The 27,776-nt window shown below is 44.8% G+C and overlaps 3 protein-coding genes and 1 non-coding gene across 7 annotated transcripts in view; 2 read left to right on the forward strand and 2 right to left on the reverse strand.

Moving 5' to 3' along the window:
* Nucleotides 1-16,934, forward strand: part of LOC117429511 (syntaxin-1A) — a 97,258-nt gene extending 80,324 nt beyond the window's left edge. Inside the window, exons 8-10 of one of the 3 annotated variants that reach the window (XM_058998287.1) lie at nt 1,273-1,410; nt 5,653-5,763; nt 9,203-9,583. In XM_058998287.1, coding sequence (XP_058854270.1) covers nt 1,273-1,410; nt 5,653-5,763; nt 9,203-9,280 — 327 coding nt within the window. In that variant the 3' untranslated portion in view covers nt 9,281-9,583. Of the gene's footprint in view, nt 1-1,272; nt 1,411-5,652; nt 5,764-5,853; nt 5,965-9,202; nt 9,584-12,490 lie in introns of those variants that run through there. The other 2 variants (XM_058998288.1, XM_058998286.1) reach the window with 2 other exon arrangements.
* LOC117430620 (probable 18S rRNA (guanine-N(7))-methyltransferase) lies at nt 16,291-25,135 on the reverse strand. Of its 2 annotated transcripts, XM_034050868.3 has the most exons (13): nt 24,985-25,135; nt 24,325-24,362; nt 24,056-24,151; nt 23,739-23,821; nt 23,531-23,627; nt 23,149-23,245; nt 22,984-23,034; nt 19,572-19,657; nt 19,248-19,293; nt 18,849-18,910; nt 18,400-18,489; nt 18,089-18,153; nt 16,291-16,430 (listed from the first exon to the last, which is right to left on the reverse strand). In XM_034050868.3, exons 1-12 carry the CDS (start codon nt 25,030-25,032, stop codon nt 18,099-18,101), a joined length of 849 nt encoding a protein of 282 aa, XP_033906759.1. In that variant the 5' UTR covers nt 25,033-25,135; the 3' UTR covers nt 16,291-16,430; nt 18,089-18,098. The 2 variants fall into 2 exon arrangements, with proteins under 2 accessions (XP_033906759.1, XP_033906758.1); XM_034050867.3 differs by lacking the exon at nt 16,291-16,430 and having other exon boundaries at nt 17,437-18,153; nt 24,985-25,134.
* Nucleotides 18,670-18,801, reverse strand: LOC117430000 (small Cajal body-specific RNA 20). The gene has a single exon (XR_004548491.1). It is a non-coding gene; the product is annotated as a small Cajal body-specific RNA 20 (non-coding RNA).
* Nucleotides 25,136-25,988: 853 nt separating the features above from the next.
* Nucleotides 25,989-27,512, forward strand: LOC117430618 (uncharacterized). Its single transcript, XM_034050863.3, has one exon. It carries the CDS (start codon nt 26,035-26,037, stop codon nt 27,415-27,417), a length of 1,383 nt encoding a protein of 460 aa, XP_033906754.3. The 5' UTR covers nt 25,989-26,034; the 3' UTR covers nt 27,418-27,512.
* The last annotated feature ends 264 nt before the right edge of the window (nt 27,513-27,776 follow it).

Below are 27,776 nucleotides of genomic sequence, written 5' to 3' on the forward strand. Positions count from 1 at the left end.
GAATCTGGAGACATAAGGAGGTGTCTGTCTGTCTCCAGAATCTGTCCATACATTTTGAAATGTAACTACAGTAGATGTAGGTCATGGTGATCTTTTTTTACTGTTAGCTCTAACATACCGTTAATTATTTATTATATAATTCTAGTGCTTCCAGCTAGAGTTTTTCCAGACAGTTGGTTAAGTTGCTGTAAAAGTGTCTGTGGTTTGGGAAAAGGTCCTGTCCCTCTCTGAGAGCTAGTCTTACAATATTTCTATGTAATACATAGTAGACCCTGCTATTGATGTGATACAGCCATCGGAAATGTCTTTATATCAGATAGCTTGTACCAGATAGAAATGATGTCACATTAACATTAGCTGTACTTTTTAATAATTCTCGTTTTGCAATATATTCTAAAACAATATATAATATGGGTCAGCTTTTATAATGCAGCACCCTAGACCATATTCTATATATAATGGTCTCAGCTTTTAAAAGCCCCAGACTGGCAATGACAGAGATACCTGTCAGCCTGCCAGCAGACGAAGGATTGGAATTCCAGACACAGACGGAAAGGAGCTCGGAGGGATCTGGAAACAATGTCCTGTTCCAGCATTGCTTCAGCTCTGCTCCCCGGCTTCACCTGTCTGTCAGGGCAGACAGTGTCATTGTGAAAAGATGGTTTGAGAGAGGAAGCCTGGCTGTTTGATCGATTTCTCAGCAAACAGACCTGGCCCATTGAGTCAGAGCTCAGGTCTGCAGGCGAGCTGTGCACTCTGTTGTCACACATATCAAGCAAGAAAAGACATTGTTTCCAAAAGTATTCCACTGTGGAGGTACGCAGGGATAGCACTGAGACAGAAAATAAAATGCTACAAAAATGACAGACGTTTTATCACCTGTCTTTCTTTTCTTTCTACTTATGGCCGAAAGTTTTGCATCACCCTATAGAATTGACTCATTTTGCTTCATAAAGTCGAAACATGCTGAATGTTACGTTAACATATTGAATTACACACTGCTTAACGAATAACTGACAAAAATTAAAAAATGTGACATTTCAAAATCAAACATGAAATACTGCACTACAGTACTATTATGGCTTCCGGTAGACTTTTGCAATATCATTTTGTAGTTTCTTTGATTACAAGATGTTAAATAAAACATAAAAATTAGATTTCTATACACAGCGTGTTTTTCTCATTTAGCTCCTCAGACTCTCTGAACCCATGCCACTGTGTCTGTATTGTGTGTGGCTACGCCCTCTGACCCTGCCTTTCTCCTCCCCCCAGATCATCATGGACTCGAACATCACAAAGCAGGCGATGAACGAGATCGAGACGCGGCACACCGAGATCATCAAGCTGGAGAACAGCATCCGCGAGCTGCATGACATGTTCGTGGACATGGCCATGCTGGTGGAGAGCCAGGTGAGAGCAGGACTCTGGGAACCTGGGGAGGGGCTTCCTGCACTGCCAGGGCTGGTTACAGGACAACTCATATAGTCCCTATCTCACCTGGAGCTGAACCACACTGCAGGACCCAAGTTCTTTACCCCAGCTCTGGAGAATCAATTTTGATTACACTCATAGAAAGCATATGTACAGCCAATTTCACCCAGTACTGATTTTACTACATACTGTGTACCAGACGCAGAAAGAAAGCAGAAAATCTTACTGCCAACAAACTAAACATGTAAAGCAGAGGGGGCGAGGGGTACTTTTACCTCCTACGGGCAGAAAACAGACAAAAGCATTGGCACCCTACACTTAATATAAGATAATTCAAGAAAACATGTTCATTTAGTGAACATTAGCCACTAATTTAAACTAACTAAAAAAATAATATTTGAAATTGCTTAAGTGCTTTTTTATTTTTGTAAAGATTGTTAAACTATCAGAAATTGTATATTTTGGTCTTTGTCGTATTAATTAGTGGCTAATATTCACTAAATGCTTGTATTTAACATGTTTTTTTTATTTTTTTATTTAGTGACCAATTATTATTTATCTTTATTTTTCCTCTAATTTGGAATGTCCAATTATGTTTTCTCTCCTCGCCGCAGCGAGTCACCACACAGCACAGGTGTTCTGAGGGCGTGTGAGCGTCCTCCGATCTCACAAGCCTAAAGCCAGAATCGCTTTTACGCTGAGCAATCCAGAGCAGAGGTGGGCGGGCTACCGATCCCAGAGAACACAGACCAGCCCTGCCTCTTATCCACTCTGAATGTGCTCTGTGTCTGGCCAGTAGGGTTCGCTGTTGCACGATGAGGAGAAGGAATCCCTGTTGGTTTCCCATCCCCCACCCCGGAAGAGTCAGAGCCAATGTGACGCACCCTTCGGAGTCCCCAGCAAAGTTCAGCTTCTTTGCACAGCCTGGATATGAACCAGCGGCGTCCAAGCTGTGTGACTCACCCTGCGCTCCCAGCGGCAGCGCTTTAACTGGAGGAGCCACTCAGGGACCCCCTTAACATGTTATCTAGAATGATCTTATTTATTTATTTATTTATTTTTTAAGATTTAGTCATTGCCAATTAGTTTTTTTTTATTATTTTCTCCCCAATTTGAAATGCCCAATTATTTTTAGGCTCAGCTCACCGCTACCACCCCTGCGCTGACTCGGGAGGGGCGAAGATGAACACACGCTGTCCTCCGAAGCGTGTGCCGTCAGCTGCCCGCTTCTTTACACTCTGCAGACTCACCGTGCAGCCGCCTCAGAGCTACAGCGTCGGAGGACAACGCAGCTCTGGGCAGCTTACAGGCAAGCCCGCAGGCGCCCGGCCAGACTACAGGGGTCGCTGATGCGCGGTGAGCCGAGGACACCCTGGCCGACCTAACCCTACCTCCCCCCGGGCGACGTTCGGCCAATTGAGCGCCGCCACCTGGGAGCTCCCGTCCACGGTCGGCTGTGGAATAGCCTGGACTCGAACTGGGGACGTCCAAGCTATAGAGCGCATCCTGCACTCTAGCGAGTGCTTTTACTGGATGCGCCACTCGGGAGCCCCGTTATCTTGGATGATCTTATATTAAGTGTAGGGTGCCAATACTTTGGTCTGCGACTGTATATGAAATGTAAGTGTTTTACACTGGAATGTCCGATTGTTTGAAGACATGGAGGATCAGCTTACTGTACCTCTCCAGCAAACATACAAAAGCTATCAGGGCGGTCTGGCTGGGAGAGTGAGGGGCAGTGTACTACAGTACATTACATTGCAGTGCATTGCCTTATATTGCAGTATATTGCAGTATATTGCAGTACATTACATTGCAGTGCATTGTGCTCACTATGAGCTATCCCAGCGCCAGCAATCGATGAAGATCCCTTCCTGCCAGGGGAATAGAAGCCGTCTGTCTCTCCAGTAATTGGCAATCCTGAAATCAGCAGAGGGCAATCGGGGGTGGCAGCTATCTTGTCGAGACACACTGGAACACGCTGCCTCCTCCATCTCCACGGCTGGCTGGGCGCACACACAGACTTTACATTAAAAATGTAGCAAGTCTGGAACTGGTGGAAGGGGGGTTCTTTGGAGCTGCTATGACTGTAACCCTGTCAGTTTCGTTGTGGTTTCAAATGGAGGTGTGCAGTGTTGTGACCTCGTTTAGCCCGTTGAGAGAGAAATTAGAAAACACAGGTGCTCCTCGAGGTAATACAGAACACTCACTTCACCAAGGTCTTTACACCAAACTGCAATTTAGCACCATTTTTTGTGAAAGGAAAATAAACGTATGATTGTTGCTAAACGGGTAAATTCACAGGTGTGTCTGAATGGTTTCCTAGTTTGCATGTGTTCCCCCTAGAGCTCATTTTGATGGTGATTGAATGTACACATTTGTTAAAAGCATGAGTAAATAAAGATCGTAATTATAATGTTTGTACCTAATCCAATATGATTGTGTTTTTGTTTTTACAAAAATGAAATACTAATGTACTAATGAAATTAGTCTAGCCAGAAATTGGTTGAGGTTCTGTAATTATCCAATAATATGAATAACTTTACAGACTCGGTCTCTGCCCGTGCTGCCTCTGTCTCTGTCTCTCTCCCCCTAACCTTGTAAAGCTTCGTAAGCTCTCTGCTGCTCCCCTGTTGAAGACGGCCTGGTTCACACAAGGTAACCCAGTCTCACTCTACTAACACTGCTTTGCTTTGTGAGCTTTCCTTCTGCATGCTGTTGCATGTGTGTGTTTGTGCATGTGTGTTTCTGTGCACTAGACCTCCATGTATTCACAGGATGGTATGGTAGCAAGGTAGCTACCCTTATGGAAGTTTACCACTGTCAATTTGAACAGTAATTGTGCAGTTATCCCAAACCTTTCCAGTGTTTATACAATGCATTTACCATAGTGTCATGCTTTATCATGCTTTATCGTGCTTTCACTGTGCTTTACAAAGCTTGCCTATGCTTTATCGTGCTTTCACTGTGCTTTACAAGGCTTGCCTATGCTTTATCATGCTTTCATTGTGCTTTATTACACTTGCAGGGATTTTCCTGTGGGAAACTTAAGGGTAGTGCTGCCACAACAAATCAATTATATCAAAGAAAAAAATAAAGTTAGATATAAGTGACGCTTGTGAAGAAAGTCACCCACCCTTTAGAACACTTCTATTGAATTGATCGAAACAACCTGGAAAAGAATTGTGACTTTGTGAACAGGACCCAGTGTGTGTCACGATGAAGAGATACATCTTTCATCTCATCATTTGCTGTGTGTCCTTGACAAATTAAAAGCAGTGCCATACCATATCATTAATGCAGAAACTGGAAAAGCATTTTGGGCAGCAGATTACAACTTGGAAGGTAATGGCACACTTGAAAATAAAAGTTAATGTTGCTGACAATATTCAGTTCATTTAAAGACAGTGAAACTATGGCAAACTTTGTTGCTTTATTTGATTATCTGTTCACCAATCCCTTCTTCAATGCAGTGACCCTTAAAGGGGCATTGATATCACAAGGGCAATTCTTACTTGCTATCGGTCCCTTTTTATCTATCTTACATGCTATCTCTCACTCTCCCTTTCTCTCTCTCTGTCTTTCTTGCTATCTCTCTCCCCCTCCCTTTCTCTCTGTCTCTTACTTGCTATCTCTCTCTCTCTCTCTATTTCTCCTTCACTGTTTATCTCTGTCTCAAGCAGTCAGTGCAAAGAGTATCCACTACACTCTGTGAATATTTCATGTTTTATTGTGTGTTCTGTGTTTCTGTTTCTGCTCAGATCATTACAAGCTATTTCAGCACGCATTGCTTCTGAAAAGGTTTTGTGATGTGAGGCGGGGAAGCATATCAGCGTCGCGCTGTGCACAGAGCCCATAGGGGAAACCTTGTGCCCTGAAGCGTGTGCAACACTGCTATGCTCCCCCGCCTCACATGCCCTCAGTTTTGGATGGAATAGCTTGTTAGCATGGCCAATAATGGTCAAATCAGAAACAGCAGTAGAGAATAATTCACATGGCAAAAAATGAACCATACACTTTACACACTACTGCAAACACACTAAGGGAACGCCTATATGTGTGTGTGTGTGATATGCATGCAGTTAAATAAAATTCCAATACTTGTGCAAATGTATAAAATATAAACGCCCCTTACAGGAGAATATCTAGAAATCTCCATCAGTCTAAACCTATCAAGTGTAATTGTGCAGTTTACAGAGCTGTATCCTTCCTTGACTGCAGGGGGAGCTGGTGAACAACATTGAGAAGAACGTGATGTCATCGGTGGACTACGTGGAGCGAGCTAAGGAGGAAACTAAGAAAGCCGTGAGCCTTAAGGGCAAGAGCCGCCGGGTGAGTGGCTAGTCTCCGGTCCAAACCGCCGCTCTCAACCCATCTCTGTCTCTCTCTCTCTGTGTCTCTCCTCACTGCTGCCCAAACCAGGGGGAGATGATCGACCGCATCGAGTATAACGTGGAGCACTCCGTCGATTACGTGGAGCGCGCCGTCTCTGACACGAAAAAGGCTGTTAAGTACCAGAGCAAAGCGCGGCGGGTGAGTAAGGGGGAGAGGCCTGCAGCTCTGGCCGGTCTGTGCATGTGGCGTGGCGTGGCAGAGCGTGGCGGGGCGTGGCGTGATGAGGCATGGCGAGCCGTGGCGTGGTTTGCCTCATCTGTGTAGAGCTTTGAGAATACTTTGTCTCCCACAGAACATTTTGAAATCTCCAAGTAGGTTAAGCATGCAATAAAAGCCTACTACAGTAGAACCTCCAAGTAACCACACTGCAGCCCAGCACTTTAACCACTGAGCTACTCAAACACACTGCCTTCTACACTGCAGCCCAGCACTCTAACCACTGAGCTACTCAAACCCACTGCCTTCTACACTGCAGCCCAGCACTCCAACCACTGAGCTACTGAAACCCACCACCTTCCACACTGCAGCCCAGTACTAACCACTGAGCTCCTCAAACCCACTGCCTTCCACACTGCAGCCCAGCACTTTAATCACTGAGCTCCTCAAACCCACTGCCTTCCACACTGCAGCCCAGTACGCTAACCACTGAGCTACTGAAACCCACTACCTTCCACACTGCAGCCCAGCACTAACCACTGAGCTCCTCAAACCCACTGCCTTCCACACTGCAGCCCAGCACTTTAATCACTTAGCTCCTCAAACCCACTGCCTTCCACACTGCAGCCCAGCATGCTAACCACTGAGCTACTGAAACCCACTACCTTCCACACTGCAGCACAGCACTAACCACTGATCTCCTCAAACCAACTGCCTTCCACACTGCAGCCCAGCACTTTAATCACTTAGCTCCTCAAACCCACTGCCTTCCACACTGCAGCCCAGCACGCTAACCACTGAGCTACTGAAACCCACTACTTTCCACACTTCAGCCCAGCACTAACCACTGAGCTCCTCAAACCCACTGCCTTCCACACTGCAGCCCAGCACTAACCACTGAGCTCCTCAAACCCACTGCCTTCCACACTGCAGCCCAGCACTCTATTTCAACCCACTGCCTTCTACACTGAAACCCACTACCTTCCTAAACACAGCATACAATCCTAACCACTGACCCTCTCTGTCCTGCTTCTTAGATCTCCTGTGCCTTTACAACAGCACAGCACATTGATTATAAAAAATGAAATAATTACTAACTGAGACTTCATTTGTCTTGTGGGTACATGGAAATATGATGGGTTGACGTGTTGTGCCTAACAAACTAGTTGGCTGCAAGTGAATTTTTCCAGATATGATCATTAAATCAACAGCACCACCTTTTGGAAGTTAACAGCATTACAACTCATGGCACTTGCTCTAATTTGGTCTTCGCAATAAGCCAGTGTTCACTTGAAGGATAAAACTACAATGGAGGTTTCCAGTGTTCTTGTTGGCGTAGCTATTTGAGTTTACACAGCTGTTGTGGTCTCTTTCTCCTGGTACATTGTAAATTGTACGGCACTCTTCATCAGTACAGCTCCCTGCACAGTTCTCAGCGGTATTGTCAAATGGAGTACAATGAAGTCGTCAAGTGCAGTAGAATCTTCACAGTGTATGAGAATAGAAAAGCAGATGTTCTGTTATAATTAGACTAAAAGGCAGAGCTGTGGTATATTCCCATTGAAATGCAGGCTTCATAACTATCAGCAGACGTGGATTGTGAGAAGAAAAGTTACATTTTTACAAAACTAAAAGTAAACGCTGATACGCTGTATTCATGCTGTATGTTTATCATTTATATTTTTTTAAAGTTTTTTTTTACTTTGAAACTCGACACTAAGCGTTGTGTTTTTGAATTTGATGCTACTTCTTTCACACGTAGTTTTCGTTCTTGTGGTCCGTCTCTTCGGTTGTGCTGTCTCTGAGTTTGTTTCTCTCGTTGAAATGCTCTGAATGTCATGTTTGTGTAATGGGCCGTGGTGAATGGGCCGTGGTGGTGCACTGACCCCGGCTGGTGGGATGAGGTTCAAATCGCACACTTACAGATGAGCCTGGCTGTTTTGCAGAGTTAGGACACGTGGTCACAGCCTCAATTGAATTCTCGCTGTTTTAAAGGTTTCAGGTTTTTCCATTCGTTAGCAGCACAAGATTACCTAAATAGGATTTGTTATCACACCGGTCTTGCATTTTCACTTCAAGAATATCGGTCCGGCATTAAAAAGGTTTCAGCTCTGAAAATGGAAAGATCTCTTTCTTTTTGTTTCGCTCAGCCCCTTGTTATGAGAACGGAATGAGCAGAATTCATCTCTGAGAAGCATGGACTCTGTGTGTGTGTGTGTGTGTGTGTGTGTGAGTCTGTGTGTGTGTCTATGTGTGTGTGAGTGTCAGTGTGTATCAGTGCGTGTGTCTGTGTGTATGAGAGAGTATTGTGTGTGTGTGTCTGTGTATGTGTGTGAGCCTGTGTCTGTGAGTGAGTGTCTGTGTGTGTGTGTGTGTGTGTGTGTGTGTGTGTGTGTTTGCGTGCGTGCGTGAGTGTCTGTGTGTGTGTGAGTCAGTGTCTGTGTGTGTCTGTGTGTGTGTGTGTGTGTGTGTGTGTGCGTGCGTGAGTGAGTGTCTGTGTGTGTGAGTCAGTGTCTGTGTGTGTGTGTGTGTGTGTGTGTGTGTGTGCGTGCGTGAGTGTCTGTGTTTGTGAGTCAGTGTCTGTGTGTGTGTGTGTGTCTACTTTTATAGCTTTCTTCATGTGGACTAATTGGTCCGCACAGTGATGGTAATTAGTAAAAGATCCATGCTCCTCTGCAGAAAATCTCCACTTCATTAGAGTGGAAGCAAGGTCTGCATCACAATAGCTAGTGTGGGCCTGTGCGTGTGTGTGTGCGTGTGTGTGTGTGTGTGCGTGCGTGCATGTGTGTGTGTGTGTGTATGAGAGGGAGGGAGGGAGTGCTCAGCCCTGTGGGAGACCCTGCTGCACAGTATTTATTCCTGTATCAGTGTGTGTGTGTGTGAGAGAGAGGGAGGGAGGGAGTGCTCAGCCCTGTGGGAGACCCTGCTGCACAGTATTTATTCCTGTATCAGTGTGTGTGTGTGTGAGAGAGAGGGAGGGAGGGAGTGCTCAGCCCTGTGGGAGACCCTGCTGCACAGTATTTATTCCTGTATCAGTGTGTGTGTGTGTGTGTGAGGGAGGGAGGGAGTGCTCAGCCCTGTGGGAAACCCTGCTGCACAGTATTTATTCCTGTATCAGTGTGTGTGTGTGTGTGTGAGAGGGAGGGAGGGAGTGCTCAGCCCTGTGGGAGACCCTGCTGCACAGTATTTATTCCTGTGTGTTTTGTTTTCCCTCCCACAGAAGATGCTCTTTATAGGAATCTGCCTTGCAGTCACGCTAGCGATTCTTCTCATTTCCTTGGCGGCTACACTCAGTTAACGAGCAAAGACACCGTCTCCCAAGACACCAAATAAGACTGAAAATAGATGTGTTTTATTATTATTATTATTATTATTATTATTATTATTATTATTATTATTATTATTATTATTATTATTATTATTATTATTTCTGTTTGTCTGTGAATTAAGAAGCTGGTTTTATAATTGTTCTTCATGCTTTAACCTTTTGAAAAAATAAGAACCAAACCAAAAGTATTTCTGGTTCAGCATTTGTCTGTCATGTTGCTACTGGAATTTAAATTTGTAATTAAAAAAAAACATTTTTTCTTTCGTTTTTTTTTTTTTTTTTTTTTACTGAACAGTCAATTGACTTGCCTTTATTTTTTTTTTATATAAAATTAATCTACACATATTTGCTGTAAAGATATGTTGACAACAATTAAGTACCAAATACACTTTTCTTTGAAAAAATATGAACATAAACTATTTGAGGACAGTCATCAGACGGCTATGAAGCTCAACACGTAGAAAATGGAGCTTCATCATCACTGTGGGCAGGAAAACACCAAGAAATGTATTGTTATTAAGGTTCAGTTTCTTATTTTATATTGAGGTGTAATAAAATAATCTGGAGGGCTATAGCTACAGAATTAACAGTTACATTTAGACTTAACTTTCACGGTTAAAAAAATTAGAATACGTTATCATAGCAATATAATTAAAGAGAAATTTTAAGGTTTAAAAATGCTCCAAATAAATTACAAAGTAGCCTGTCCTGAAATGAGGGCAATGGCACGCAGTGTGATAGTGTTTACTCTGTGGTGTTAGAGTCTTATAGTTCCATAGGATCTCAAACAGCCCTCAGGGCATGTCCTGTCCACAGCATGAAGCATGCATACTGGGCACAGTTCTCTGTCCATGAGGTGTGAGGGCTGCTGAACAGCTGGAGGAAGGGAAAGGATTTGGGGAGCCTTGTGTTTTGACAGGATCACCATAGAAAGAGCTTGGGATCTAGCTAGTAATGGTATTACTGTACCTCTACAGCAGGCATGCAGATTTGCAGAGCTTCATAAGCATCCTGCATTCTCCTCAGTCCTTGTATGTGTATGAATAGGTATTGTGGTTTTAATTCCGATGTCATTGTTATAATGTTGTGTATTCATATAGAGATGGTGTTCCAGTAACTCCTATGCAGGTACTGGAACACTAATGCTTTCTGAATACAGCTCTAAACAGCTTTGAGGATGAGGGTTACCTGGTTATTGAAAGGATTCTTGTTCAGTATGCTGTTGGTTACACGTTTGTTAGGTACTATGGTTAGGTAATATGTCAGGCATTTCCTTTTTGATGACTGTTCTATATATCTAGGGCTTCTGATTTCCGGTGCTTTCCCTCGACTTTTCTACTCTCCTTTAAGAATTCAATTAATACATGTTAAGCCACTTGTGTGTCTCAATGACAGAGAAACGCGTTGATAGTAAAATTGATTTAATTGATTAACAAGCTGAACGTACAAACGAGATCGCAACATGTTAATAAGCGACTCATCTTTATTAAAGCTAGAATCAAAAGTATTTTATGAAGGATACACCTTATTACAATTGTTCTGCGTGACTATATTTACATTAATAAAAACCCTGTAAATTAAATCAACTTTACTATAAACACGTTTCTCAGTTGTGATTGAGATCAATTGCATTTTTAAAAGAGAAGCACTTGTCCAGTGATGTTGAAACTTGTTAAGCTTGTTAAGCAGTTTGTCACACTTACATTTTTCATGCACATCCTGTGGATGTAGGTCACGGTGATCGGCTCTTTCATTAATCCTGTGGGGTCGTACTTGTTGAGTATCAGAGGTTGAGTAGCACACCAGTGGCCATTCATTTATATCCAAGTAGTTTAATAACTATGAAAACTGTGTAAAATAATCACTGCTTAATGCTGATCATATCCAAAACCATATGATCAGCATGAATGTATACAACATGCTCTCCAGAGATCCTCAGTGTAGCTCTCACAGGAAATAGGATATAGTCTGGGCTCTGCTACAGCAACTCAGCAGGGATTGAGTAGTACTTTTTTCATTCATTTGTTTCAGTCTTGTGCTATTGTGTGCTTTTCATTGAAATTTGTATTTATTTATCCTTCTGTGAAGGCTTTTGCTCACTGTGTTGTGTAGCTTGCCAAATGTATTTCTCCTTGCTGTGAATGCATTTGTGAATGCATTGTGAATGCATTGTGAATGCATTGTAAATACATTGTGAATGCATTGTGAATGCATTGTGAATGCATTGTGAATGTGCCGTGTTTACTGTATATTTTAGCTGGAAAACGAGTTTGCAACCATGGAGAGGCTTTTAGCATTTAGTGTTTTCAGTCTCTTTAATAAGGAAATATCCCTTTATAGTAACATTGCATTAATAATGCAGCTGTTTCTATTAGACTCACAACATTGCCAAGCCATGAGACTGTCCCACCCTTTCACGCTGCAGTTCCAGTGTTTTACACTTTGCACTGCGTGCACATGTCCTGGTGGAGAACAAGGTAAGTAAACTGTGTTAAAGGGTGCTGATCTCAGCCATAATATGAATTGTTTTTTTAGCACATCCATGGTTGAAAATTCTATCCTTGGTTTGATTATGTAACTGTAAACCCCTCTATACCCCCGACCAAATTAGTCATCATTTTTTTTCCAGCTGTTGTATTGCACAGTATACAGTACATTGAAACTAGCAGCTATTTAATCTGCTGCTTTAATAGACCTAGAGCAATGAGCTCAAATGATTGGCGCACAGATAAAAGGGGGTTCATGGGTTTACAGGGCACAGCATATGTGATGAGTAGCTGAGATCATCAATCTACTACTGTTGAGCTCAGTCTCTGTCTCCATTCCAGCTGACTAATCCGTATTAGAAATGAGTAAAATGATCTTGATCTTTTGAGGAATACACATGTGCCTGCCTGGGCCAAACAGTTCTGAGGGCCACTGATAATAGTGCACTAAATACATGTGGGGCCGCTGATAATAGAGCACTAAATACATGTGGGGCCGCTGATAATAGAGCACTAAATACCTGTGGATTTCTTGGACTTTCTTACTTTAATATTGTGCAGATGCTGTAATAATAAATATGATCAGACAAGGCTTTAACTGTTTTCTTCTTTCTATTCTATTTTCATGCTGCCTGGATTTGTAATATTTTATTTTCTAAATGGATTTATTATAATTTGCTCTCCGGACTCACAGAAGAAAATCATGATCATTGTGTGCTGCGTAGTGCTGGGGATCGTAATCGCGTCCAGTGTCGGGGGGACGTTAGCCTAAAACCTAAAAAGCAGCAGCAACAAAATATCCATTACCAACTCTACACACACACGCACACACGCGCACATGCACACGCACTCACACACACGCACTCGCACACACACACACACACACACACACTCTTACGCACTCACAGACACACACACACACGCACACACACAGTTCTGCATAGAGCGCAGTGATCTTTTGAGATAATAACATTTTAAAGAGGAGTATTTGTTATGCATGGTTTCTTTTTGTAAATCTGTGGTTCTGCAATGTGAGTTTACTTGAGTGTTGGATGTCATATGAAGAAATGTGTTTGAATTTTTTTTTCATTTTTATAAAGGGGCAGTGGTTTTGCAATTCAAAATGTTATACTGTATTCTGCATACATTCCAAAAATAAAAGCGCTTATCGACACTGGCAACATTATCACTGCCCCTATAACATGATGTGCCAAAGACCTCATTGGCCTTTGCTTTCAATGCAAATGTATAGATATATAGATAACTACTTCCTGTACTGTAGGACAGATGGTCTGAAGCTTCAACTTCCATAGCATTGTCCTGCAAATCCAAATATTCTGAAAAAGCAAGCAAGGAACCAAAGGCTCTTCAGAACAACAGCAGGGCGGTGATAGCATTGCTAGTGTGAAAAAGAGAAGGGAAACTGATTCGAAACTTTACTAAGGATTGAAAAGGACCAATAGAAGCTGCAGTAACCGCATCTTAGACACTGTAACATATAAAAAACAGTGAAAGCAGTTAACAGCACATGATTCAATCATTATATCAAGGGTTCTATGGTGGGCACTGGGTATTACAATTGTTTATAAAGAGTGCCATGCTATTGTATATCATCATGAATTCATTGTGCATACACCCCAAAACGGGAATAAAATCTTACATTTTGTCCAATATAATCATTTTCTGCCTTTAGCACAATGCAGATGAAAAGCAAGCTGTGGGTACAAGGAAGGAGCCACCATTATAAAAGGGCCAGCTTAAGAAGGAGTCGGGTGGAAATGGCATTGAGGCCGTTCTCAATCTGGGCAATAGAAGCAGCTTCTAAATGTAGTTGTAATGATGCTTCCTCCCTAGAGAAGGGTTCAGCTAAGGGACTCTCAGCCAGTGTCTGCATTCAGACAGTTACTAAACAAAGCCTGGGTTTATTCTGCCTGTGAGGCTCTTAAGACGAGATGTTGAGGGTCTTTTCAGTTGATCTCAATGTTGGCAGGTTTAAATAGCACTAATAATTGAGATCATTGGAAAGTGAGAAAATCAAACATTGGACTGTTAAAATGTTAAACGCCAACACAGAGTCCTATTCGTGATGTAAAGGGTGGTTGTGTTTAGATCCGACAATGTTGAGAGCAATTGAATGGACCCCACTGTCTGTAGGAGGAAAGGCTTACAGTGCAACCCACTCCCAAGAGACAGTGTGTGTGATTTCCATTACATGAGAGTAGGTGGTAAAACGTCATGCTGATATTGGACTCTCGCCAAGATAAAGCTGGCTTTGTTCATAAAGTATGGTCACAGCACTAAAGGCAGTGGATAATTATGACAGTGCTTTATGCATGCAGCACAATGTCTTGGAACTGATGTCAAGTTCAGAGGCTGCATAGACCACGGTCAGTGAGACGGGCAGTGATGTGTGATGCCCTGCAGTTACAGAGTCTGCTCTGCCCCCTGTCGGTGACATGAGATGAGGTTAAAGCTCGAACACCACGAATGCAGACACTCGCTTGCAGTGTGCAGGGTTGCTGGTTCGTGCCCAGCCTCCGTCCTGTTACAGCAGCACCACACGCTCTGTCATGGATGTACTGGGGCACGTTCTTGCACATGTTTAACCCTAAAACAATCCGAACACATTGACAGTCTTGTTTCATACCCAAGTATATTTTTTCCTTCGCCTCCTGTTACATCAGTAAGGAGCTATTGGAGGAAGCAGGTGTCTGGCCCGCCATGGTTTGCAATGCTTTACAGGACTGTATATATCTACTGTGTGAGCTGCACCACATACACTCTCCAAGGCTCTGCAAGAACACAGCCTGATTTTATAAGATCTTACCATATCAGATACGAGTCTGTAACCATGCTGGATCAACAGCAACACAAAAACAACAACAGGTAGTCGTCTTTGGTTTTTGCCAAACAGCAATTTCAGGACGCTCATTCCATTAGATTGAAATATATTTTACTAGCAAATGACAACATCCAACAAACAGCAATGCAGAAAAACCTCTTTACTTCCATTATGCACGGTGTGTCTCTAATAAAGAGTGCCACCCTCATAAGTGAGTGAAACTCCATCCTGTGTCTACCTAACACTAACTGGGTTGCTGTCCGTATGCCAGTCCTCTGCAGCTGTCATCTTCCCATCAGTCACCAGGTGCTTCCGACGGTACTTACAGTCCTTACCCCAGTCGTTTTCCATTAAGTACGGATGCACGAGACTGTGATCCATGATGTCCTGTTTGCAGTTGCAGTCCAGAATATATATGCACCAATGAGTCTTGGATACGCTACTGTATGTTATACCCTTTTCAAACTAAACCATAGATTCTAGCCATTGTAAGTCCTTTTAAGTAGTGCAGCTCCATTGCATAACGTGAATGTGCAGGCTTTGTTTCCTAATAGAGCGCCCAGTCCTATGCAATTCAAGGTGTGCATAGGAAATTTCTCATTTCATACTTCTCATATGCAGCCACTATATCAGTTCATACGCTGGCTGTCAGAAAGCCATGCTCAATATGTGCCACCTGGACAGGCTGTCAGGCTGCATTCAATGGTGTTGTTTGTAGTCCCATCATTCCTGCAGAAGCCCTCCACTTTATATTGTGGTCTTTGTATAAATTCTGCCTTGCTGTTTTTGTAATGTGTTTGCGCATGTGCTATCTAAACTACACCTGGCTTGGAAGGTAGTTGGTGTCCCTGTTTAGCAGTCTCTTTAGTAGTTTAATATTTATAAAAAAATAGAATTCTTTCAAAAACAAGGTTTATTTTATATACACATAAATATAAATATGAACATTATGTTTGAAATAATACACTAGAAACAATCTGAATGCAGTGTGGTTCTTGTTTTATGTAGCTGTATTCATTCATCTCTTCCAATAAAAATGTTACCTTCTATTCTATTCTATTCAAACAAGCCTCACATGGGCTGCAAATACAGAGTGCAACAAGCAGTTAAGAGTTTCAGCACATGCCTTTTTATAGAGATATAGACATATATTAAAAACACATTGCTTTCTGGCCATTTTCTTTTTAAAACAAATTAAAAACCTATTTGATGTATATTTATAATTATGTATAATTAGGTATGTACAATGCTGAGCTGCTTCTATGCATCTTCTCTGGCAGAGAAGTCTTCTTGACAAACAAAATGAGATTTACATTCCAAAAACAGCGAGAAGGCTGTGTGTTGTCCAATGTATAAGACGAGCTTGTGTGTTTAGTGTAGAACATTGCCGTTGATATTCGCTTGGTCTTGTCCTGTCGATCGATTTGTACATATTTATAGTATGTGTAAATGAAAGTATAACTAAACAAATGAGTGCTCTTTTCACATCAAAAGTCTATCGAAACCTCTTGTGGCATCTGTTAGAAGCTGTGGGATGGCTTCCAGCGACCCTGACTGGGTTTATACAGTCGTGCCTCTTTTACAAGCATCCCCGTCATCGGTTCTGTCTGCTTTTGCAAAGATTCTTGAAACACGCAGATATTTATTCAGGTGTAGAGTAGGAGGAAAGCGTTCTTCAATTCTAATCTGAGCTCCCCTTCTTACCACACCCACTGGATCTGTGGTAGGACTTCCAGCAGCTGTGCAAGGGAGACTGCAGTTGAATTTCAGACAGAACTCCTCTGCAGATTACCTTTAGGACAAAGTGAAACAAACTTTCACATGTGCACCTGTGTAGCAATGTTCAGTCTTTTATCATTCTCAAATGCAGAACGGTAAAGGCACTCTATTTAGTGTGATCCCTGATCAAAGAAACGTCACTGGACTAAAGAATCATTTGAAGTGTTATTATGGATGTTAAGAAATCAAAAGCTTTAATTGTTGCTGTTGGTTCTCTGTTCTGTTGGTGTGTGTGCCTGCCTGTATAAAGATTGTAAATACAAAGCACTTTTTTTTTTGTACTTCCTGTACTGTGATCCAAGTGTCCTTGTTTTTTCCTCGTGAGGTCTGATGCTGGCTGTCTCCGCAGCTTGAGCGGGTTACTCTTCATGTGATGTTGTGAATTTGTTCTGCACCTCGGAACGGCCCGATCAGTTGTACTTTCATTTGGATTTGATTTTTGTTTGGTGTGGAGCTTGTGTTGCAAATGGCTTCCCATTTTTGTATGTGTAATAAACAAATGATGATATGAATAAAAGCTGCTTGAGTTCTCGTGTTCTTTTGTGGTTCTGGTGTAAAAAGTGAAGTGTGACGCTGTCTGGCCACTGTAACAAAGAAATACGTTTGTGCCTGTGGAAGGGGAGAGACTACAAAATAAGGCAAGTACCATTTTCAGAAAGAAAAAAAAAAAAAAAGTTTGTTTTTATTATTATTTTACAATGTCAACAGTATCCATAACAGAGCCTACAGTCGTGTGTAAATGTATTAGAACACCTCAAGATGTGTCATTCATATCCTTTATATATCTACCTGCATGAAAACCAGACAATTTCAATTTCTGCTCAGTAATCAGAGATATAGAAACAATAGGCACTTGTGTGTGAAAATGTTAGACCACTTTGTGCTTTAATTAAGCATCTGAAACAACTTTTACCATTTGTGGCGAAGTGTTCCTTTTCTCTGTTTTAAATGAATTACATGTGTGGCCTATTAAAGTCATCAATTCAATTAGACAATCACCAGTATGCATATTTTGACAGTTTTCCAAGATTCTCAGTCACAGTGGTTTGATTTCATATGCACCTACAGAAGCAATGGGGTGTTGTAATACATGTGCACACTGCTGTGGGAGTGTGGAAAATGCATGTTTCTAATGATCTGCTGGAGCTGGTAACGTGTGCACACACAGAGGCCAGCTTCAGTGCCATTCATCCCAGGCACACCCACTCCTGACCCTTCTGAGCTACTCCAGTCCTGGGGTTTGTTCTAATCAAAGCATAATTTACCACTGTGAACTGCTTTCCAGCACACAGAAAAAGATTACTCACAGCCTATGTTTTTTTTATATATAGTGAAACAAAGCCTGAATTTGTACTCTCTAGTTTTGATTATGTGAAGTGTCTAGGGCCTGGGTTTATAATGAACCCGATATCGTTTGTATTTTTATGTTTTCTAGATCAGAGTCTGTATGTTCTGATCAGGCGGTGACTCATTTATAGAAGCATTGCTGTGATTGTCCAGCAACGTCCTGGGCTGTGTAAAGTCTATGAGAGATAACCCCTTTAAGTCACGCGTGAAAGGAGTCCAGTCTCCACCACTAAACTGAACCATTCTGGTGGCCAGGTTAATGAAGGGGTGCTTCAGCTATTAAATCAAAATTAAAAACGCTCTGCAGTCAAACCCAGTTTGCACTTGAAATCCGTTAAAAGCGGGTCTTCCTCTGCCTCCCAGTGTACTTGGTGTCGGCCCGAACCTCCCTGGGGAAAGAAAACGCAAAGACGTCACAAACAGCAACAGAAACAACCCGCCTCACAGATGGAACAGAACTTTGTAAGGTGGCGACTGATTTTATCATTTAGCACACATTCAAACCAGAAGTCCCACAAAGTAACAACTGATATATAACGTGACAGTTGTATTAAAGCCTGTTCCACCAGGTTGCATACATTATATATCCATGTGTTTGTGTGAAAGCACCCCTTCTGCAGCTCTCTCCTACTCACCTGCCCTGCCTTCGCCTCCTCTCTTTCTTCTCCACAATCCAGTCCTTGCTCTTCTTCACTGATTTCCCTTTCATCTGTCTAAACCGCGACCTGGGGGAAAAACACCACACAGACACACACAGGTTAGTATGAGCCTACGGGAAATGGGACATGCCTATTTTATATTTGAGGACAAACATTCCTGAAAAGCTGCATTTTTTAGAACCTTGTTTCATAAAAACTTTAACAATCTGTTGTATTTCTACACTAAGTATCTGGCTCCTCTGAAGCTGGTGTAAGAGGCAGGAAAACGTGACTGCAGGTTCTGAGGGCAGCCACGACGTTTAACCTCTGAGCATCTCTCTCGGTCTCTACACCAGGGCAGGAGGGAGACAGCCCTGCACTGCAGTGTGGGCAGAGACCTGCAGCACCCCCTACAGGAGATCAGGAGAAGCACACCGTGCCCTTACCTCTCCCCTGTGAACAGGGCCTGATTAGACACCCCTCTCTCCACAGTCTCTGAGCCAAGCCCCTGAAACACAGGTCAATGGAGAATTACAACCACACCCAATTTCATTTAAGCACATTATCTGTGGGCAGCTTAGATCTACAAATGAATGCAAAATCACCTATGATACGTCTGCTTGTGAAATCTTTATGCAAAACCATTCAAGCACAAACACATATTAGTAATTACTCCTTTGGGTGCAAACACTCTCACTAAATTCACTAATATATAACATTTTGTTTTTCATTAAAGAAAAAAAGCATCTGCGATCCAGAACCGTAGTCTCCTAAGCTAACTGTCTTCCAGTTCTTAGGCTACCTGGTCCATTCACAGGACCAGCACTTTAGGGGTTAATGGTTACCTTTGGCAGGGCTCCAGAGATGCCAGAAAACAGGCACAGGAAAAACCTGATAGAGGAAGAAACAGGAAAGAGTGAGTTCCTAATGAAGAAGGTTTACCACTGTCAACATGCTGTTACAATACCCAGAAATACTGGGATCATTTACAACACAGTGTTGAATTCCAGTCTGGAACGAATAAAATGCCAACCGTACTAACATTTGTAAAAATATTCTGCCAACAACATTTTGATTAACCCTTTTTTTAAACCAGTGGTTACAGTGGGTTTGTATGATCCAAGTTCTGCATAACGGCTTTAATTAAAACTACAGGAAACAGGACTCACTTCTTGGCCTTGGTGCTGTTGGGATAATCGACCACCATGCCTCCAGTGAAGCCAGCCTTCATAGCCTGGGATGTGATGAGCTCCACCTGCACAAGAGATCAAACATGCTGAATGCACACTGGAGACAATCCAGGGGCTTTAAACACAGCATGGGAACAAGAGATACATTATATAGATATATCTTAAAAGCCCCGTAGGTTATGGAATTATCCTAACAGTTTACCCCAAAGCATTCAAATAAATACACATTTTTGAATCCCTGAATCAGGCTGTACCAAAGCGCAGCACAAAGAGACTCACTTAGTTTTATCTAAAATAGAATACATACATAAATGTGTTATTAACTTGAGAATTAACAATTTGGAATGCTCTCGGAATCCCATCCATGTGTGAGGAGCAGCCGAGAGTCAGGACTTGCTGTTGTCAAGTCCAGTCCTATCCCCCTGACTGCGTCAGTCCTATCCCAGACTGTGTCACTGTGTCAGTCCTATCCCCCTGACTGTGTCACTGTGTCAGTCCTATCCCCCTGACTGGGTCACTGTGTCAGTCCTATCCCCCTCACTGCGTCACTGTGTCAGTCCTATCCCCCTCACTGCGTCACTGTGTCAGTCCTATCCCCCTGACTGGGTCACTGTGTCAGTCCTATCCCCCTGACTGGGTCACTGTGTCACTGTGTCAGTCCTATCCCCCTGACTGTGTCACTGTGTCAGTCCTATCCCCCTGACTGGGTCACTGTGTCAGTCCTATCCCCCTGACTGGGTCACTGTGTCAGCCCTATCCCCCTGACTGGGTCACTGTGTCAGCCCTATCCCCCTGACTGGGTCACTGTGTCAGTCCTATCCCCCTGACTGCATCACTGTGTCACTGTGTCAGTCCTATCCCCCTGACTGGGTCACTGTGTCAGTCCTATCCCCCTCACTGTGTCACTGTGTCAGTCCTATCCCCCTGACTGGGTCACTGTGTCAGTCCTATCCCCCTGACTGTGTCACTGTGTCACTGGGTCAGTCCTATCCCCCTGACTGTGTCACTGTGTCAGTCCTATCCCCCTGACTGGGTCACTGTGTCAGTCCTATCCCCCTGACTGTGTCACTGTGTCAGTCCTATCCCCCTGACTGTGTCACTGTGTCACTGGGTCAGTCCTATCCCCCTGACTGTGTCACTGTGTCAGTCCTATCCCCCTGACTGGGTCACTGTGTCAGTCCTATCCCCCTGACTGTGTCACTGTGTCAGTCCTATCCCCCTGACTGCATCACTGTGTCACTGTCTCAGTCCTATCCCCCTGACTGTGTCACTGTGTCACTGTGTCAGTCCTATCCCCCTGACTGGGTCACTGTGTCACTGTGTCAGTCCTATCCCCCTGACTGCGTCACTGTGTCAGTCCTATCCCCCTGACTGGGTCACTGTGTCAGTCCTATCCCCCTGACTGGGTCACTGTGTCAGTCCTATCCCCCTGACTGGGTCACTGTGTCAGTCCTATCCCCCTGACTGGGTCACTGTGTTAGTCCTATCCCCCTGACTGGGTCACTGTGTCAGTCCTATCCCCCTGACTGGGTCACTGTGTCAGTCCTATCCCCCTGACTGGGTCACTGTGTCAGTCCTATCCCAGACTGTGTCACTGGGTCAGTCCTATCCCCCTGACTGGGTCACTGTGTCAGTCCTATCCCCCTGACTGGGTCACTGTGTCACTGTGTCAGTCCTATCCCCCTGACTGTGTCACTGTGTCAGTCCTATCCCCCTGACTGGGTCACTGTGTCAGTCCTATCCCCCTGACTGGGTCACTGTGTCAGTCCTATCCCCCTGACTGCATCACTGTGTCACTGTGTCAGTCCTATCCCCCTGACTGGGTCACTGTGTCACTGTGTCAGTCCTATCCCCCTGACTGTGTCACTGTGTCAGTCCTATCCCCCTGACTGGGTCACTGTGTCAGTCCTATCCCCCTGACTGGGTCACTGTGTCAGTCCTATCCCCCTGACTGTGTCACTGTGTCAGTCCTATCCCCCTGACTGTGTCACTGTGTCACTGTGTCAGTCCTATCCCCCTGACTGGGTCACTGTGTCACTGTGTCAGTCCTATCCCCCTGACTGTGTCACTGTGTCAGTCCTATCCCCCTGACTGGGTCACTGTGTCAGTCCTATCCCCCTGACTGGGTCACTGTGTCAGTCCTATCCCCCTGACTGCATCACTGTGTCACTGTGTCAGTCCTATCCCCCTGACTGGGTCACTGTGTCACTGTGTCAGTCCTATCCCCCTGACTGTGTCACTGTGTCAGTCCTATCCCCCTGACTGGGTCACTGTGTCAGTCCTATCCCCCTGACTGGGTCACTGTGTCAGTCCTATCCCCCTGACTGTGTCACTGTGTCAGTCCTATCCCCCTGACTGTGTCACTGTGTCACTGTGTCAGTCCTATCCCCCTGACTGGGTCACTGTGTCACTGTGTCAGTCCTATCCCCCTGACTGTGTCACTGTGTCAGTCCTATCCCCCTGACTGGGTCACTGTGTCAGTCCTATCCCCCTGACTGGGTCACTGTGTCAGTCCTATCCCCCTGACTGCATCACTGTGTCACTGTGTCAGTCCTATCCCCCTGACTGTGTCACTGTGTCAGTCCTATCCCCCTGACTGGGTCACTGTGTCAGTCCTATCCCCCTGACTGGGTCACTGTGTCAGTCCTATCCCCCTCACTGCTTCACTGTGTGTGTCCTATCCCCCTCACTGCTTCACTGTGTGTGTCCTATCCCCCTCACTGCTTCACTGTGTGTGTCCTATCCCCCTGACTGGGTCACTGTGTCAGTCCTATCCTCCTGACTGCATCACTGTGTCAGTCCTATCCCCCTGACTGGGTCACTGTGTCAGTCCTATCCCAGACTGTGTCACTGGGTCAGTCCTATCCCCCTGACTGGGTCACTGTGTCAGTCCTATCCCCCTGACTGGGTCACTGTGTCAGTCCTATCCCCCTGACTGTGTCACTGTGTCAGTCCTATCCCCCTGACTGGGTCACTGTGTCAGTCCTATCCCCCTGACTGGGTCACTGTGTCAGTCCTATCCCCGTGACTGCATCACTGTGTCAGTCCTATCCCCCTGACTGTGTCACTGTGTCAGTCCTATCCCCCTGACTGCGTCACTGTGTCAGTCCTATCCCCCTGACTGTGTCACTGTGTCAGTCCTATCCCCCTGACTGCGTCACTGTGTCAGTCCTATCCCCCTGACTGCGTCACTGTGTCAGTCCTATCCCTGTGACTGTGTCACTGTGTCAGTCCTATCCCCCTGACTGCGTCACTGTCAGTCCTATCCCCCTGACTGTGTCACTGTGTCAGTCCTATCCCCGTGACTGCATCACTGTGTCAGTCCTATCCCCCTGACTGTGTCACTGTGTCAGTCCTATCCCCCTGACTGCGTCACTGTGTCAGTCCTCACCTGGTCTGAATTCTCAGGGTACAGCTGGAACACCGCTCGGGATCCCCGCGCCTAAAACACACAGAGAGCAGCGTTTAAGAGATCTGCTTCAATTCTCACTCAGCTGTGAGGGACTGGACTAAAGCACTCTTTCCATTGCACCCCCGGGACAGGGCTGCTACATACCAGTGCTGAGTAGAGCGTGCTGAAGAATCTGTAGAGCCGCCTGGGGGGGCTGTGGGACTTCTTATCAGCATTGCACAGCCACTGCAGGGCCGAGATGCTGTCAGGAAAGCAAAGGGGGTTATGTTAGATATTATTCCATACAGGTTCACTTACCATGACCGCACTTTAAAAAAAAAAAAAAAAAAATTTTGATGTACACCAAAGATTTAAATGATCAGAAATGTCCTGAAATAAATGTTTTTTTCAATCATTTAAACCTTCTGTTTACATCCAAAACAGCACAGTATACCTCCAGATATACACACAGACCTGTGTTATGCTAGGTAACCACTCCCCTATATCTGGGGTTAGTGGCTCTGTGCTAGTCAAACCCCTGTCCTACCTGATACAGCCATCGAAGGTGCCCGGTCTGAACGGGATTCCCTGGCCCATGTCTCCCAGAATGAGGTCTCCCTCCACCTCTCTGTCCAAAGCAACCTCTGGAATTGAGAAACACATGTGTAGGCAAAGAACCCAAAGATCTTCTGGACAGACGTGCTAATGAGAGGCAAAGAAACAGACTCCACGCCACTAAGAGGAGACTGACTTACCCAGCATGGCAGGGCTGATGTCCACTCCCACCCAGCAGTGTCCCTGCTCGGAGAGGTGGTCTCCACTGAGTCCTGAGCCACACCTGAAACACATGAAAAACCACGATGTTACTTCAGCACTTTTCACAAACTCCCTGTAATATAAATAAACATTTTCACACATCTAATCTTGGAAAAAAAAATAAGCATTTGTTAGCCACTATGCCACCTTCCCAGTCACTCAGCTCTAACTACAAGTCCACACTGCCTCCCAGTCCCTCAGCCCTAACCACTCAGCCACACTTCCCCCTCCCAGCTTTACTCTAGCGCAGTTTTACCCCACGTCCAGCAGGAGGCAGGGCTGATCCTCTGGCAGGTTCAGGAGCTCCACAGCTCTCTCTGACATCTGGCTCTGAATCTCAATCATACGAGAACTGGGGGAGAAAGGAGACCGCAGAGATTAGAGTTCAAAACAGAAGCTCCAATTCAGAACAATGTGAACTTGTAACTGTACTATATACTGTACCGTATGCCTCGATCTTTAGGAGTATTTTATATATAAGGGACTGTAACCTGGAAACATTACAATAAATCAAATTTGACGTACTTTTGGGAGTACTTCCTGGCTTCCGCTTCATTGTAAAACTGGAGAGAAAAAAGACAGAAGGGTTATCATCGTTTTATACTCTTCACCATCTCATGTGTAACTCAAGATCTACTGCTCAGATCCAGGGACCGCTTACTGACCGCCTAAATACACCATGATATATCACAGCTCACTTATACATGTTAACATGCATTCCCCCACACACCTGCTGTTGATCTCGTCTGTCTCGGAACTCAGTAAATAATAAACTGTTGTTCTCTGGGGTTGGATATTGGTGTGTTTTGGGGTGGGCAGCGGGCTAAATTGCACAGGAAGTTGAAATGATCACGCAACTGGTAAGATTCTCGTTCAGTTCTCTATAACTCGAATGAGACCCGTGTATGTAGACGAAAGACACGTGATTTACGGTTTTAATAAAAGTTTCAGCTCACGGGACTTGTTTACATGAACAATCACCAGCACTACCCGTATACTGTATCTGTAAATACTGTGTCCTACGAATCACCCAACCACCAACATGCAGGTTTCAGTATAGCCGCAGAAACTGTTTTTATTATTATGGACATTTAACAATTCTACAACACCAATCACAACCACAATTCTGATCAACAGTAACACAGTGCGGCACACTTAATCCCTATAAGAAAAATGTGTATTTACCAGTTCTGGAGGCGCTGTGTGCTCGGGTCTACGGCTACTGGAAGACATGCTTTTACATTTACTAGAGCACTCGTTTTACAAACTAAGCAATACAGACACCGCATGGACAGAAACCTTCCTGACATCATCTGCTCGCGACAGTGACGTGGGAGGGGGTTTAATTTAAAGGGCAGGTGTCACATTTCTTTGAAACGGAATAGAAAGTATGATGGGTTGTCCATGACACGTGATTGCCTCATGGTCTAAAATACTCAAGACAGGTATGAGTTTGTATTTTTTTAAATTGTGCAGTCAAGTACTAGCTGTCAAGCTAATAGTATTCTAAATGAAAGTAGGCCAGGAGTCTGTGTGGTTAAAGAAAAGGGCTTGTAACCAGGAGGTCCCTGGTTCAAATCCCACCTCAGCCACTGACTCATTGTGTGACCCTGAGCAAGTCACTTCACCTCCTTGTGCTCCGTCTTTCGGGTGAGATGTAATTGTAAGTAACTCTGCAGCTGATGCATAGTCCACACACCCTAAATAAACAAATAATAATAATAATAAAGTCGCCTTGACATTTTTAAGAATTATTGGAAAGTGTAACCCTTATTATGAGCTGGAGTATATGGGTGGTTTTGTCGCTTTTTATTTTTAGAAATGCACGCAGCAGTGTCAGGATCAGATATAGCAGTAAGATTTAAGTCCAAAACTGTGCTGCTGCATGTTCAAAGCAACCTGTCGCAGCTCACAATAATAAGAACAAGAATACGCGCTTTTGTTTTTGAAGAAAAATTACACGTTCTATTGTATTTACTTTATTGGTATGTATAAATAGATTGTACTCCCTTTAGGAACAGAGGACTAGGATGACATCATGATGGGGCGCGACATTGCGTAACATCCGGGGCCATGCCCTCATATAGACACACGAATGGATAATAATGGTGTCAATCACCTGCTCCCTATTTGATTGGATGTTTTTCAGCCACTATTGATCTCCCCGCCCATTACCCATCAACCTCTTTTCTGATTGGTAGCTTTCCCATAATTCCGGATGGCCGGCTAGCCAAGATGGCGGAGGTCAGCCGGAGATTGGGGAGGGGAGTGTATGTGGTCTTGAATAACCAGTATAACGCGTTAAACTCAGTAAGCAGCGGCGACCCACGCACAGTCAATCAGCGAGAACAAAAGAGACAACACAAGGGGGACCCGCCCGCTGGAGCCCGAGCTTTATTAGACAGCGGAACTTTGCTCTTGATACCCGCCGGCGACCGGTGCCAATGTCAGCTGTGTAAACTGTCTGAGGTCGGTCAGCAAAGTTTGCGGATCTCGGTAAGTCGTGCGCGGAAGCCGACCTCGAGTAGTAGCTGTGATAAAGCTGGGGTACTGCGCAACGAAACTGCACACAGCTGCGAAGATGCGTCCTTTTCAACGGCAGATTTAGATTGGGGCGTAAAGAGAAGCACCCTCAACTTGCTAGGACCCACGTCTGCCTTTGAGGACGCGGTGTTTGTTTTTGTTAGTGACAGGCTGTTATTAAAGGAGAGGGCTGTTAGGAAACAAAGGGACGTGCAGCTGCATTCACTGGCTGAAGCCTTCCCTGTCTGCAAAGCCAGTGCTCTTGACTGTGCTGGCGCTTACTTGGACTTTAATGATACAAATGGAGCAGGACCCTGGCAGTGTGCAGATAGCAATGGGTCGTTTGCAACTGACGCAGCTAACCCGGGCTTCAAGAGCAGCCCCTGTCTCGGTTCGGGTGCAGCAGGGTTTAATAAAAGCAGGTGGAGGCAGCAGCTCCAGCAGGGAGCTCAGTGCAGCGTTTGGAAGGCGGTCTTGCTGCAGCCTCAAAACCTCTGGAGTCTCTCTTCAGCTCGATCGTACACCAAAAACAACAGAACCAACGTCAGCCCTCCTCTCTGTAAAAGCAAAACGGCTTATTATGACATCCTAGAGGTGAGCCCCAGCGCCACTCAGGCCCAGATCAAGACCGCGTACTACAAGCAGTCCTTCATCTACCACCCGGACAAAAACGCGGGCAGCGAGGGGGCCTCCGTGCGCTTCTCGGAGATCAGCGAGGCGTACAACGTGCTGGGCAGCATCGCGCTCCGGAGGAAGTATGACCATGGGATCCTGAGCCAGGCTGACGTCCAGAGAGCAGACAGGCCCTCGCCGAAGGACATGCCGGGCCCCAGCGCAACCAGCCAGCGCAAGACATCGCGCACCACGCCGACCCCCGGGGTGGGGAACAAGCCCATCTTCGATTTCGATTCCTTCTATCGCGCGCACTACGGAGAGCAGCTGGAGCGGGAGAAGCTGCTGCGCTGGCGCCGGGAGCAGCAGCAGCAGCGGCAGCAGGACCTGCACCGGCGCTGGCAGATGGGCAAGATGACCGAGCTCTCCATGGGGTTGCTGGTAGCGCTTGGGTTTGGCATCCTGATTAGCATGAATTCTTGAGATGGATTTTCTTTAAATACCCTGCTTGCTGTGGAAGAGAGGGACTGTGCTTTATTGATCAAACCTTGCCAGGTCTCTCTCTGGTGGGGTTGGGGTTGGGGTTGGGGGTTGGGGGTTGGGGGTTGGGGGTTGGGGGTTGGGGGTTGAATGGTCACAGACTGTGCGTTCTGCAATGAGGAAACCAAAGATATGCACAGACAACAATTGAGCTGATATAGACAATTATCAAAAGAATGAATCAACTCACAAATGGAGCAACACAGTCTACAGGAAAAGATGCACACCTTATAACAAGGGAGTGGAAAAACACAAATTAAAAAACATTAAAATGCCATTTTATTTGTAATTAATGCATACAC

The sequence above is a fragment of the Acipenser ruthenus genome, chromosome 24 (genome assembly GCF_902713425.1).
Source record: "Acipenser ruthenus chromosome 24, fAciRut3.2 maternal haplotype, whole genome shotgun sequence".
In the NCBI taxonomy this organism is placed as follows: Eukaryota; Metazoa; Chordata; class Actinopteri; order Acipenseriformes; family Acipenseridae; genus Acipenser; species Acipenser ruthenus.